The sequence below is a fragment of the Chanodichthys erythropterus genome, chromosome 4, assembly GCF_024489055.1.
Source record: "Chanodichthys erythropterus isolate Z2021 chromosome 4, ASM2448905v1, whole genome shotgun sequence".
NCBI classification, from domain to species: domain Eukaryota; kingdom Metazoa; phylum Chordata; class Actinopteri; order Cypriniformes; family Xenocyprididae; genus Chanodichthys; species Chanodichthys erythropterus.
This window is the reverse complement of record NC_090224.1, coordinates 19,635,765-19,650,273: the sequence shown is the minus strand read 5'-3', so window position 1 is coordinate 19,650,273 and position 14,509 is coordinate 19,635,765. Positions and strand designations below refer to the sequence as shown.

General features: G+C 35.5%; 1 protein-coding gene across 1 annotated transcript in view; it reads left to right on the top strand.

Annotated features, from left to right (window-relative positions):
* LOC137019209 (protein eva-1 homolog A) overlaps positions 1–14,509 on the top strand; it is a 61,779-nt gene that overhangs the window by 6,141 nt on the left and 41,129 nt on the right. Inside the window, exons 2-4 of the mRNA XM_067384420.1 lie at positions 9,981–10,198; positions 11,347–11,470; positions 14,281–14,433. Of these exons, the coding sequence (XP_067240521.1) occupies positions 9,981–10,198; positions 11,347–11,470; positions 14,281–14,433 (495 nt within the window). The remainder of the gene's footprint in view (positions 1–9,980; positions 10,199–11,346; positions 11,471–14,280; positions 14,434–14,509) is intronic.

Here is a 14,509-nt window from a genome sequence, read left to right as displayed (position 1 = left end):
CAAAGGTAAAGATAAATGATATGGATGCATACACGTGCAGTGGGAGAAAACTAAAGTAGAGAGAGAGAAGAGAGAAGGTCTCCTTCACAGCAGAGGTGGAGGAGCAGATGAGAACAAGGAGCTTTTGTTTTGTTGATCACGTCCTGATCCGTTAAAACGCTCTCGCTCACTCTCTAGAAAAAAAGTAGCCATAAAAACTTTTTTCCTCACTTTATTGCATTTAGAGTTTGTTTGCTGCAACCACTTTTCTACATGCTGGTTTATGATGTGGTGTATTCAGATTCTCCTGCACCTAAACAGCTCATATAAACATTTAAATATGATTGTTTGTTTTACATTTTCATTTTCTTAAATTCTATTTAATTTCCTTTTTGTATTCTAGTCACATTTATTGTTGCAGTCTAGGTTTTTTATTTTGTATTTTGCGAACTCTCTTTTTATGTGTTTTAATTCATAAAAATAGATAGTTTTTCATCATATTAACCCTGTTAAAACCTGACATATAAAATAATACTCAAAAAATGGAACAGTTTATTGAACGCTTAGACAAAATATTTTTATCATATGTTTTTTGTTGAGTATCATATTTGATACATCAGGGCAGGCTTTTATGGCTCATATGATACAATTTAGTGAGAATATGGAGGAGAAAACATCTCAATCTTATTCAGAGGCCCAAACTGAGCAAAAATATTCAATTTAGGTGCTGATATTTTTGACCCTGGACCACAAAACCAGTCATAAGTCACATGGGTATATTTGTAGCAATAGCCAACAATACATTGTATGGGTGAAAATTATAAATTTTTCTTTTATTCCAAAAATCATTAGGATATTAAGTAAAGATCATGTTCCATGAAGATATTTTGTTAATTTCCTATTGTAAATATATCAAAAATGTATTTTTGTGAGTGGATATGCATTGCTTAAGACTTCATTTGGACAACTTTAAAGGCGATTTTCTCAATATTTAGATTTTTTTGCACCCTCAGATTCCAGATTTTCAAATATTGTCCTGTCCTAACAATCCATACATCAATGGAAAGCTTATTTATTCAGCTTTCAGATGGGAAAGATTAAAAGAAATGACACTCTAATGCTTGTAATGTAAATAAGATCTTTATAACATTACGGCAGATACTTACATAAAATCATGTAAATATCAGTCGTCACTCTATATCTGCCAATAATATTAGTAAGATGATATTTAAATGCTTGGTTTTATGATCACATATAATGCAATGCAATGATGATTGAGAGATGAACAAATAAATCTTCCTCATATGGATCATATTTGTGACCCTGGACCACAAAAGGGTCATAAGGGTCAATTTTCTTGAAATAGAGATTTATATATCATCTGAAAGCTTAATAAATAAGCTTTCCATTGATGTAAGGTTTGTTAGGATAGGACAATATTTGAACATCAGGAATCTGAGGGTGCAAAAAAATCTAAATATTGAGAAAATGGCCTTTAAAGTTGGCCAAATGAAGTCCTTAGCAATGCATATCCACTCACAAAAATACATTTTTGATATATTTACAGTAGGAAATTTACAAAATATCTTCATGGAACATGATCTTTACTTAATATCCTAATGATTTTTGGAATTTTTTCTTACATTCACTTTATAAAAATCAGTAAACATTCACAGCAAAAAAAGACCTGAAGGGGGATGTTTTATACAATTATACTAAAAGGCCATTTTTATTTGCTAAAAAGTATAAAATATCAGACGACAGCAGGCATGTAGTAGATTGTGTGTGAGAGCAAAAGTTTTGATCATGTGGATAATTTAGAAATTTGTGCAGCAATTATGATACACCAGGATTTATTGGGTTAACAGTTTACGATATTAACTTTCTTCTGCATATGGAGACACATTTTTCAATTCACACTTACATATATTTCTCTCCAGTCCAACCAGACAATTAAATGACAAAAATAGCTTGTTCAAAAATCATCATAGTTATGGCATCACAAGTTAAAATGCTCATGTGTGCTGCTAGAACTACTACAGGAACAACCTGTTTTTGGACTTTCTGCTGTTTGTTATGCAACTGAAAATCAAATCAAGTGAATTAGAGGAGTCCGATGAGACATTTAGAGAATGTTTTATGTAAACACAAATGTACAAAAATACAAAGTCTGCATGAAGGTCCTTCATAATTTCTCATATTGTGTTCAGCAGGAAAAAAAATAACAGCATACGGTTTTATAATATGAGGGCGAATAAATAACGACAGGATTTTAAAATGATTTTTGGGTGAACTATTCCTTGAAAATGCTGAGGTTTAAGCCCCTTCAGCTGATCCGTGTGTGTGTAATTCATTAGCAGCCTCTAATCTCTATTGTAGTGCCATGTTGACACTCTCTCTGCTCTCTCTCACACACACACACACACACACACACACACACACGCTCAGTGTTGTGTGTTTCCTGTTCTCTGAGGTTGAGCATCAGAGGTCACGTCAGGTCACCCCGAGGTTAATGACAGTGTTTAGAATAAATCATCTACTTATTATGAGCTTTGATGTGACCACTGTCCATTTATTTAACCAGTATTTTGCCCTTGAGCGTTCAGCGTGTGGTTTAGGGTGTGTGTGTGGTTCCTGTTGGCTGGAGATGTTCTCCTAACAGCTGCGTTCCGGTTTTGAGGGAATTCCTCCTCAATATCTGCTCTCTCATGTTAAACTCCACTCTATAATTTTCCAAAAATATCCCCCGCAGCAGTAGAGCCGCTTTAGTGCTGCTCCAGTGAGTCACGCTAAAGTCTGAGGACTAAAGGCGATTAGTTGCACCAGTTCAGCTCTTGTCACATTACTGTATATGCATGTGTTAATTCAACCACCTCTTTCTTCACTCATTATTTGATTAAATGACATTAAAAGACATTTTTACTTACAACTGAATTAAAAATGGAAAATAATCATTTATTTTTGAGGTGATGGACAGAATTAAACATGCAGCGCAGAAAAGGGCACAATAGTACTAGTACTGTTTGAAACATTCATTACATACTGCATAGTGTTTTGCAAACTCATTTTTTAGAAATAAATATATAAATGCATACTGTTTTTTATATATACACTACTGTTAAAGATTTTTTTTGAAAGAAATTAATAGTTTTATTTAGTATGGATGCATTAAAGTGGTCAAAAATGACAGTAAAGACATAATGTTACGAAATACATCTGTTCCAAATAAATGCTGTTCTTTTGAACTTTGTATTCATCAAACAATCCTACAAAAATGTTAAAATATTAACAGTCAGCATATTTTCATTGATTTCATTGATCAATTAAACATGATCAGAATTTTAAGGCTTATGTTTTATGTTTAGATGTATATTTACAAAAAAAAATATATTTTTTTTATATTTGTTTAAGGCTTTTTAATGCCATTTTAATGAAAATGTGTCATATATACAATAAATATAATCATATCCTGCTCATTCCATCCTGTTATGCCGCATTCGATCATCATTCCTTTATTATCTGCTTAAAGTATTAGTTCACTTTCAAATTAAAATTACCCCAAGCTTTACTCACCTTCAAACTGTCCTAGGTGTAGGTGTACCCTGATGCTCCAAAGCTTTATAATGGCAGTAAATGGAAAGAATCCATCCATCATAAACAAACTCCACATGGCTCCGGGGGGCTAATAAAGGCCTTCTGAAGTGAAGCGATGTGTTTGTGTAAGAAAAATATTCACATTTAACAAGTTATAAAGTCAATCATCAAGCTTCCGCCAGACCACCTTCCATATTCAACTTACGAAGAACGTGTAGCACCTCTTGCTGTTCAAAATGCTTACACTATGTCCTACACCTTCCGGATTCTACTTACGACTTTTCCTTAAGTTGAATATGGAAGGCGGTCTGGCGGAAACTAGTTATTTTACTTTATAACGTGATAAAAATATATATTTTTCTTACACACACGCATTGCTTCGCTTCAGAAGGCCTTTATTAACCCCCTTTTTTTGTTTATGATTGATGGAGGCACTTTCTTCAGCTTCATACTCGTTGGTCCCGTTCACTGCCATTATAAAGCTTAGGAGCATCAAGGTGATTATTAAAGGTGCCCTAGAATTAAAAATTGAATTTACCTCAGCATAGTTGAATAACAAGAGTTCAGTACATGGAAATGACATACAGTGAGTCTCAAACTCCATTATTTCCTCCTTCTTATGTAAATCTCATTTGTTTAAAAGACCTCCGGAAAACAGGCGAATCTCAACATAACACCGACTGTTACGTAACAGTCGGGATCATTAATATGTACGCCCCCAATATTTGCATATGCCAGCTCATGTTCAAGGCATTACACAAGGGCAGCCAGTATTAACGTCTGGATCTGTGCACAGCTGAATCATCAGACTAGGTAAGCAAGCAAGAACAATAGTGAAAAATGGCAGATGGAGCGACAATAACTGACATGATCCATGATATCATGATATTTTTAGTGATATTTGTAAATTGTCTTTCTAAATGTTTCGTTAGCATGTTGCTAATGTACTGTTAAATGTGGTTAAATTTGTGGTGTTTCTTACTGTATTCACGGAGACAAGAGCCGTCGCTATTTTCATTTTTAAACACAACTTCATTCTTTATAAATCTCTCCAACAGTGTGTAATGTTAGCTTTAGCCATTGAGCAAAACCTCAAACTCATTCAGAATCAAATGTAAACATCCAAATAAATACAATACTCACATGATCCGACGCATGCATGCAGACAGTATGCATGACGAACACTTTGTAAAGATCCATTTGAGGGTTATATTAGCTGTGTGAACTTTGTTTATGCAATGATAGAGTCGAGAGCTCGGGAGGGGGCAGTGAGCATGAGAATTAAAGGGGCCGCATCCCTGAATCGGCGCATATTTAACTATGCCACAAAATAGGCAGTTAAAAAAATTAATTTAAAAAAATCTATGGGGTATTTTGAGCTGAAACTTCACAGACACATTCAGGGGACACCTTTGACTTTTATTATATCTTGTAAAAAAAAACGTTCGATGACACCTTTAATAAATCACTGATTGTGTTCGTCTGAAAGAAGAAAATCATATACACCTAGGATGGCTTGAGAGTTACATATTTGTGTATTATAAATATTTCATCTTTGATGAATAGAAAGTTCAAAAGAGCAGCATTTATTTGAAATATAATCTTTTGTTACATTTTAAATGTCTTTACTGTCACTTTTGATCGATTTAATGCATCCTTAATTTAAAAAAATCTATGGGTATTATAAATATTTCATCTTTGATGAATAGAAAGTTCAAAAGAGCAGCATTTATTTGAAATATAATCTTTTGTTACAAAATAAATCCACAATGCAATGCACTCAACTTGACCTACATCTATATATACACTACCGTTTAAAAGTTTGGGATCGGTAAGATTTTTTATGTCTTTAAAAGAAGTTTCGTCTGCTCACCAAGGCTGCATTTATTTAATTAAAAATACAGTAAAATCAGTAATATTGTGAAATATTATTACAATTTAAAATAACTGTTTTCTATTTGAAAATATTTGAAAATGTAATTTATTCTTGTGATGCAAAGCTGAATTTTCAGCATCATTACTCCAGTCTTCAGTGTCACATGATCCTTCAGAAATCATTCTAATATGATGATTTGCTGCTCAAGAAACATTTAATGTGTACAGATGTACAAAATATTTGTGTATTATAAATATTTCATCTTTGATGAATAGAAAGTTCAAAAGAGCAGCATTTATTTGAAATATAATCTTTTGTTACATTTTAAATGTCTTTACTGTCACTTTTGATCGATTTAATGCATCCTTAATTTAAAAAAATCTATGGGGTATTTTGAGCTGAAACTTCACAGACACATTCAGGGGACACCTTTGACTTATATTATATCTTGTAAAAAAAAACGTTCGATGACACCTTTAATAAATCACTGATTGTGTTCGTCTGAAAGAAGAAAATCATATACACCTAGGATGGCTTGAGAGTAAATGAGGAGGTAATTTTCATTTTAAAGTGAACTGATCCTTTAAGATCAATAAATTCTTCTCTTAAAAGAAAACAGATCCATTTTTTGCTCAAGGTGTCACTACATTTGAAGACTGACCCTGTTGCGTTGTTCTTGCTCTTTGTGAAGTGTCTGTTTGTGTGGATGGTGATGAAGGTTTTCAGATTGTAGCTTCCACTCCTGGTGAATGTCAAATGTTCAGAGAGGTATGCAAGACACACACACACACACACACACACACACACACACACACACACACACACACACACACACATACAGACAGTTCACCTTTCACAAAATAACACTGAAATGCCAAACAAGCCAACTGCTGGATTCTGTGTGTGTGTGTGTGTGTGTGTGGGTGTGTGCATGTGTCAGTATGTTTATTGTATTTTTCTTCACATTACTCTGCAGACATGTGGAATTCACTCGTCATCACTTCAACCAATCACAGCACAGCATCATTTAAACTGAAGGAAACTCCAGCACCACGGCCTGTTTTCTCTCTCTCTGTGTCTAATTGACCGTCTCTCATCCAGTGTCTGTGTTTTAGGGCACTAGGAGGGCAGTAAATTACCCCCTTTTGCCCTCTCACATCACATGACTGAGCACATGACATGTCACTTCCCTTTTTTCCACTTCGTCCTCTTTGGTCTGTGTTCGTCCCTAGCCGTCCCTAGTACTAATATACATTTTATATTATGTTTTTGGTATTTCATATGTATACAAAATTTCAGTGTAAAACATTATAATCCACAATGCAATGCACTCAACTTGACCTACATCTATATATACACTACCGTTTAAAAGTTTGGGATCGGTAAGATTTTTTATGTCTTTAAAAGAAGTTTCGTCTGCTCACCAAGGCTGCATTTATTTAATTAAAAATACAGTAAAATCAGTAATATTGTGAAATATTATTACAATTTAAAATAACTGTTTTCTATTTGAAAATATTTGAAAATGTAATTTATTCTTGTGATGCAAAGCTGAATTTTCAGCATCATTACTCCAGTCTTCAGTGTCACATGATCCTTCAGAAATCATTCTAATATGATGATTTGCTGCTCAAGAAACATTTAATGTGTACAGATGTACAAAATATTTGTGTATTATAAATATCTCATCTTTGATGAATAGAAAGTTCAAAAGAGCAGCATTTATTTGAAATATAATCTTTTGTTACATTTTAAATGTCTTTACTGTCACTTTTGATCGATTTAATGCATCCTTGCTGAAAAAAATATTAATTTCTTTAAATTCTTCTCAAAAAATAAAAATAAAAATTCTTACTGACCCCAAACTTTTGAACAGTAGTATAAAATGTTACAAAAGCTTTGTATTTCAGATAAATGCTGTTCTTTTGAACTTTCTATTCATCAAGGAATCCTGAAAAAAAACTGTTTTCAACATTGATAATAATAATAAATGTTTCTTGAGCAGCAAATCATCATATTAAAATGATTTCTGAAGGATCATGTGACACTGAAGACTGGAGTAATGATGCTGAAAATTCAGCTTTTCCAACACAGAAATAAATTACATTTTATATTATATTCCAATAGAAAACAGTTATTTAAAATTGTAATAATATTTCACAATATTACTGTTTTTACTGTATTTTTAATTAAATAAATGCAATCTTGGTGAGCAGACGAAACTTGTTTTAAAAATATTAAAAATCTTACCGATCCAAAACTTTTGAACGGTAGTGTATATACAAACAATATATTTAAAGTTTATTGCAAAATATGCATATATATTTACAAACATTTAAGCCATTTATGTTTGCCGTCGAGGCTGAGAGGATGCTAACATTAGTAGTACCTCAAGCGGTTAAAACAATGTGACAAAAACACCAACTGTTTAATGTCACGATTGTTACAGCATCATGGGTAATGTAGTTTTTCACCATGAATTCCATTGTTAAATACACTTATTTGAAAACTAAGCTGAAATAACATGGACTGATGGCTTCAACAGAAGCAAATACTATCAATTAACAACCTCGCAGCTCACAGTAGGTCTGTCTTAAAACGTTTATAAGTTACCATTCAAAATCAATCTCCTTATGGAAAAAATGAATGGAGTTTTTCCTTCCTGAACCTGACTGTTACACTCTATTGTAAAGTGCTCTCTTTCCTGCAGCATCGGCTCTTTCTGTCTGTTTTGACCTGGTTTTGTTCTTGTCTTCTGTTTATTGTATGTTGTGTTCAGGTAAACCTCCACCTGAGCTGCTTTAAAGCGCTTCATATTTGTGTGATCGGTGGCCTAGAGGCCGTTCTCTGATTGGAGATCCCACGCAGGTGTTGTCTGTCATTTGAGCCGTGATTGGTGAAAGGAGCTGTCAATCAGCGGCTGGAATGTTGGCTTCTTTCCGAGAACAATAGCAGGAGGGGTTGTGTTCGGAAAGCCTAAAGCACTCCAAGGAATCCCGAGTGGATTGTACAGCATTCCTTTCATGAGCGGGAGAACAGGCCTTCTGTATTACATTATTATTTCATTATTCTTTCATCTAGAGCACATCATTATGAATGCATTTGAGTATCTTTGTTATTTATCTGAGGCCGATTACAGCACATTAAATCATGGTGACCATGACTCTGTTTTGCATTTCTTTTACATGTATAATTGATTGCTATTAGTTTATTATAAATTATAATAAAAAGGCGTGCAGTAAGCAGGAAACTCCCATTGGGAAAAGGAATCCTAAAGAAAAGCTCTCTCCGTGTATTATAAATAGTATATTATTATTTGATGTGAATGTTGTCATTAACGTCAGATTTAAAAAAAAAAAAAAATTTGTCTGTTCCCAAAAAAAACGTACACCTTTTAAAACACTTTTTCATCTTAAAGTTGGCATGAAATGGAATTTTTGTACCTATTGTGACGTATATCCGAGTGAAACAGCTTCTCAAACAAGAACAAATGTTGGGCGGGACTTGATTTTGTCCATCAGAAACTGATTGGATTATTAGATTGCTATTGGTCCATCTTATGTGATTGACAGGTGGCCCCGCCCTCGTGCCAGTAAACGCAACATCAAAGAAGAGAAGAGATGCTGCAAGAGGGAGGAAAACAGAGCACTGCAAAATAAATAATCTTTATTTTGATTAAACATCATGAGGGATTGTTTACTCATGTCATAAGCCCCGCCCCCTGATTTCTGTGGTCTTATTACTGTAACTGTGTTTAACTGCGGTGACCGTGAAGAAAAATAGAGCTGTTTTCTTTGCTCTCATAGAGGATGAAGGAGGATGTGTGTGGTCCTGGTAAACCCTACGACTACATTATTGGGACAAAATGTCCCCACATTGGCAATATCTGAAATCCTTGCCCTTGTAGGGAGATTTTTTTTATTTAAAAATGCAGATAGTTTTCTGTGAGTACGTTTATGGTTAGGGCATAGAATATATAGTTTGTGCAGTATAAAAATCATTATGTCTATGGAAAGTCCCCATAAGTGTGTGTGTGTGTGTGTGTGTGTGTGTGTGTGTGTGTGTGTGTGTGTGTGTGTGTGTGTGTGTGTGTGTGTGTGTGTGTGTGTGTGTGTGTGTGTATACTGAGCCTTTGGTGGTCTGATCCCTACAGGTCTAGGCTGGTTGTGTATATTGAGGTAATGTTTAGTGCTTTGTGTGTCCGTGTCTCCATTATTCCTTTGATGAACAGAGTTGACATCACTCACTCAGCACGGAAGCGTTTGTGTTAATCGCTTCTTTCCGTTGTGAAGCTGGACTGTTAGGATAAAACACTTTCTTTGTTGAACCTACTTAAACAGGAAGTAAAGCACTTCTTTAATAGTGGTTAATTTATAATTTATTGAGTGAGTCAGGAACACCTTAGCAACACTCTAGCATTGACGGAAATCACTCTCATGTTTATTTTTTTCAGAATTTGAAAATGAGATATGTGAGGAGATGATAGTTTACAGTGAACGATAATAACAGCTGTGTTGTCTTTCTGTGGAAGGTTATCTGTCCCGTGTGCTGAGGAATTACACCGAACAGGCGTGTGACGGAGAATTCCTGACTGTCCGCTGCCCGCCCAGAACCTCCATCACCGTCCAATCGGCTTTCTACGGCGGACAAGACCCCACCCACTCACTTCAGTGCCCATCCACTTATAGCAGTGCTGGAACACACTCAGTGAATGACATCACTTCCTGTCATGTGTCAACATCTTTGCAGGTAATACACAATGAAATAAGAATGATTAAATAAAACGATCCATTCAATTCCAGACAGTGTTATATTAGTATTATTTATATACTATTATAGTATTCATTCATATTTATTTTTATAATATTTTATAATTTATTATTAGCTTTAATTTTAATTTTTTTTTAATTTTGGTAATATTAGTACGATAACTTTTGTATGTTTTTTAAGTTTATCATGTAATAATTATATTTTATTTTATTATGTTTTTTTTTTTTTTTTGATGAACCAACGAACATAACTCTCCATTGATTCTGGACTGCTTCACAAATGAGGGTCAGATCAACGCTGGATTTGAACAAAAGATGAACATGACGACACATGCTAGTCAATGAGTTGAATCAACTCCACAGCAACTACATAAATTTATCCACTAACCATTCAGAAACGTCCAGTTTCATTCGAAAAGTTGTAACTTCTTCCTGAGTCTCTCCATCAGTGTCGACTCAGCAGCTCATTTGCATTTAAAGGGACACACACAAAAACGGCATGTTTTTGCTCACACCCAAATAGGGGCAAATTTGACAAGCTATAATAAATGATCTGTGGGGGATTTTGAGCTGAAACTTCACAGACACATTTTGGGAACACCAGAGACTTATATTACATCTTGTGAAAAGTGGCCCTTTAAAAATAGTTTCAGAAAAAACTTTCCATGAATGATGCATTTGTTTGTGCTATCGTTATTAAAGACCATAACTTTTTTTAATAACTTTGAGAGAACCTTGCCAAATACTGTTTCATTTTGACTTTAATAGATGGAAAGTTCTTCATATCTTATTTGTGATTGTGAACTCACTCTATGTGTGTGGTCCAGTGTTACATCATAATGAGGCTGTATTTTGCTTTTGTGCATTTAAATGTGTTGCAACACACAGCGTGGCAGTAGCTGGTTTGAACTGCCGCATCTGTGACAGCACACGCACCCGTGATTTACAGTTGCACGCTTGCTATAAACACACACATGTATAGCACTGTGCGCTGGAGTAAAATTTTTTATGCCCAGAGAGAAGGAATCTTCTGTGGGGAAAACGAAAGGTGTGGAATGTATTTACCTGAATGAAAACATGCCATTCAAAGAGCTGTCTGTGTCTCTGTGTCTGTCTGTCTGTCTGCAGAAGATGTTGGATGAATGTGAGGACAGGCGGAGATGTCAGGTTCTTGTCAACAGTCGTTTGTTTGGGACGGACCCCTGCCCGACCGTCAGCAAATACCTCAGTGTGCAGTACAAGTGCAGGCCGAGTGAGTTTCTCACACACACACACACACACACACACACACACACACACACACACACACATACACACACACACACACACACACACACACACGCACACACACACACACACGCACACACACACGCACACATTTACTTGGCTATCTAAATGAGAAAATGTATAGACTTGTATTTTTATATGCGGCTAGGTATATAAATACTATAACCTAACTCTAACCCAGTGGTTCCCAACCTTTTTTCCAGGAGATCCCGATTTTAACATTCAAAATCCTAAAAAAAAAGTTTATTTTCCATTAAAGACACAATATGTAGTTTTTCGCCACTAGAGGTCGCTGAAAATCAAGAAAACTAAATTTAAACAATAAGACTAAATGTGCTGAGCTATTTAACAATGATTAGTTTTCTGTCTATAAATGTATCCAAATAGTTGTTCCCTTGTCTAAAAAAACATTTAATATATTAAAGCGTCTTTGGTGTTTCCAAGGTTTCTACAAAATAAAACCAGAAATCGAAGGTAACGTGGGTATGACGTTACTGATAGGCGACGCATGGACAGTCCTGGTTAAAAATAGCTTATTTCTCTGGATTTAAACATTCTTGGAAACATTTAGGGTAATGTAAGTACACAAGTCAACAAAATATATAACGCTGTTCTAGTGGTTTTTGGATATTTTAATCCCAAAATCGTACATATTGTGCCTTTAACTAGCTAAATGTACTACAGTGCATAAAAATGCGGTCTGAGTTTCACAAACAAAAACCGCAGACAAGCTGAATGAAAATATAAATCCACTCTCTGTCAGTAGGTGGCGCTTATGTAAAAGCAGAAATCCTCTCACTTCTTTCTGCCATTTTTCCGAACAAACCGAAACCTACGTGAGACTGTCACTTACAACTGGACAGTATTTACTGTGTATTTCTCGGATCCTGGCAATCAAATACGATTTTAGCGATGATTAAAATGTAATGCTAACCATCGTAAATTGTATTGTGGCTTATTGTCAAACTGACTCATCCCTAGCCCTCAAACTAGAGTGAGCTTGGTGACCCCTCATAAATCTTTAGCGACCCCTAGTGGGGGTCACGACCTCCAGGTTGGGAAATGCTGCCCTAACCCACACCCTAACCATAAGAGAAAACTTTAAGCAAAACTGTATTTACTTTATTTTTATGCCTTATGAAGACGTCCCTAAACAAGGGTTTTGGGAGTTTTTGTCCGGTTTAGCTCACTTCTGGGTACAGATTTGTCCCCAAAATATGGTTAAAGGTGCCATCGAATTGAAAACTGAATTTACCTCAGCATAGTTGAATAACAAGAGTTCAGTACATGGAAATGACATACACCAAGTCTCAAACTCCATTGTTTCCTCCTTCTTATGTAAATCTCATTTGTTTAAAAGACCTCCGAAGAACAGGCAAATCTCAACATAACACCGACTGTTACGTAACAGTCGGGATCATTAATATGTACGCCCCCAATATTTGCATATGCCAGCTCATGTTCAAGACATTACACAAGGGCAGCCAGTATTAACGTCTGGATCTGTGCACAGCTGAATCATCAGACTAGGTAAGCAAGCAAGAACAACAGTGAAAAATGGCAGATAGAGCGACAATAACTGACATGATCCATGATATCATGATATTTTTAGTGATATTTGTAAATTGTCTTTCTAAATGTTTCGTTAGCATGTTACTAATGTACTGTTAAATGTGGTTAAAGTTACCATGGTTTCTTACTGTATTCACGGAGACAAGAGCCGTCGCTATTTTCATTATTAAACACTTGCAGTCTGTATAATTCATAAACACAACTTCATTCTTTATAAATCTCTCCAACAGTGTAGCATTAGCCGTTAGCCACGGAGCACTATCAAACTCATTCAGAATCAAATGTAAACATCCAAATAAATACTATACTCACATGATCCAACGCATACATGCAGCATGCATGACGAACATCTTGTAAAGATCCATTTTGAGGGTTATATTTGCTGTGTGAACTTTGTTTATGCAATGATAGAGTCGAGAGCTTGGGAGGGGGCGGAGAGCGCGAGCAATTAAAGGGGCCGCAGCCTGAATCGGCACATTTCTAATTATGCCACAAAACAGACAGTTAAAAAAATTAATTTAAAAAAATCTATGGGGTATTTTGAGCTGCAACTTCACAGACACATTCAGGGGACACCTTTGACTTCTATTATATCTTGTAAAAAAACGTTCGATGGCACCTTTAAGGTTCATGTATACGCACACACGCACACGTCCACTCAGCCATATGACTGCATCTCTCCTCTACTGGCTGCTTTCAGCAGGTTTTTGTGTTCTGTTAGCTGAGCAAAGAGAAATCTGTCCACTTCTGTCCTTTCTCTCATGCAGGTCTGACAAATAAACCCCTGTACCTCAGTTACAGGTCACTGTGTCTGTTAAAGCTCCACAGATATAGACACTCACTGAGTTGAGCTGAATAATCACACTATTGTCTGCTGTAGAGCTGCTTATAGCTGAATTAAATTCTTTGTATAACTGATGAACTTTACACAGTTCTTTACACATTGAACTGAACTGAATCAACACTGAACTGACTTGAGCTGAATAACGACACTATTAGGGGTTTTCGCACATTTCAAAATATACTCAAATAGAACAAATTTTAATAATATTTTACTGTTTTCTACTAAAAAGTAGTGCATTTGATCAAAATACATGAAAAATGGTTATTTTGTGAAATAACTGTTTTCTATTTTAATATATTTTAAAAGTAAATTGGTTTGTGTATGTCGTTTCATGATGATTGTGTGTGTTCTCTCTCCAGATGAGTATAAGAGTAAAGTGGTGTGTGAAGGGGAGCGGTTGCGCTTGGGCTGTAAGACAGGGATGCAAATCGCGGTTTATTCCGCCATGTTTGGCCGCACGCAGCAGGGCACAATGGAGTGTCCTCCACACCACCGGAGAGCGCCGTCTGTCGGTGAGAGCTCAGACTCATTTCTCATCTTCATCAGGTTCAACTGTGTATCAATGGCTGCGTCTGAAAACCTTGGTAG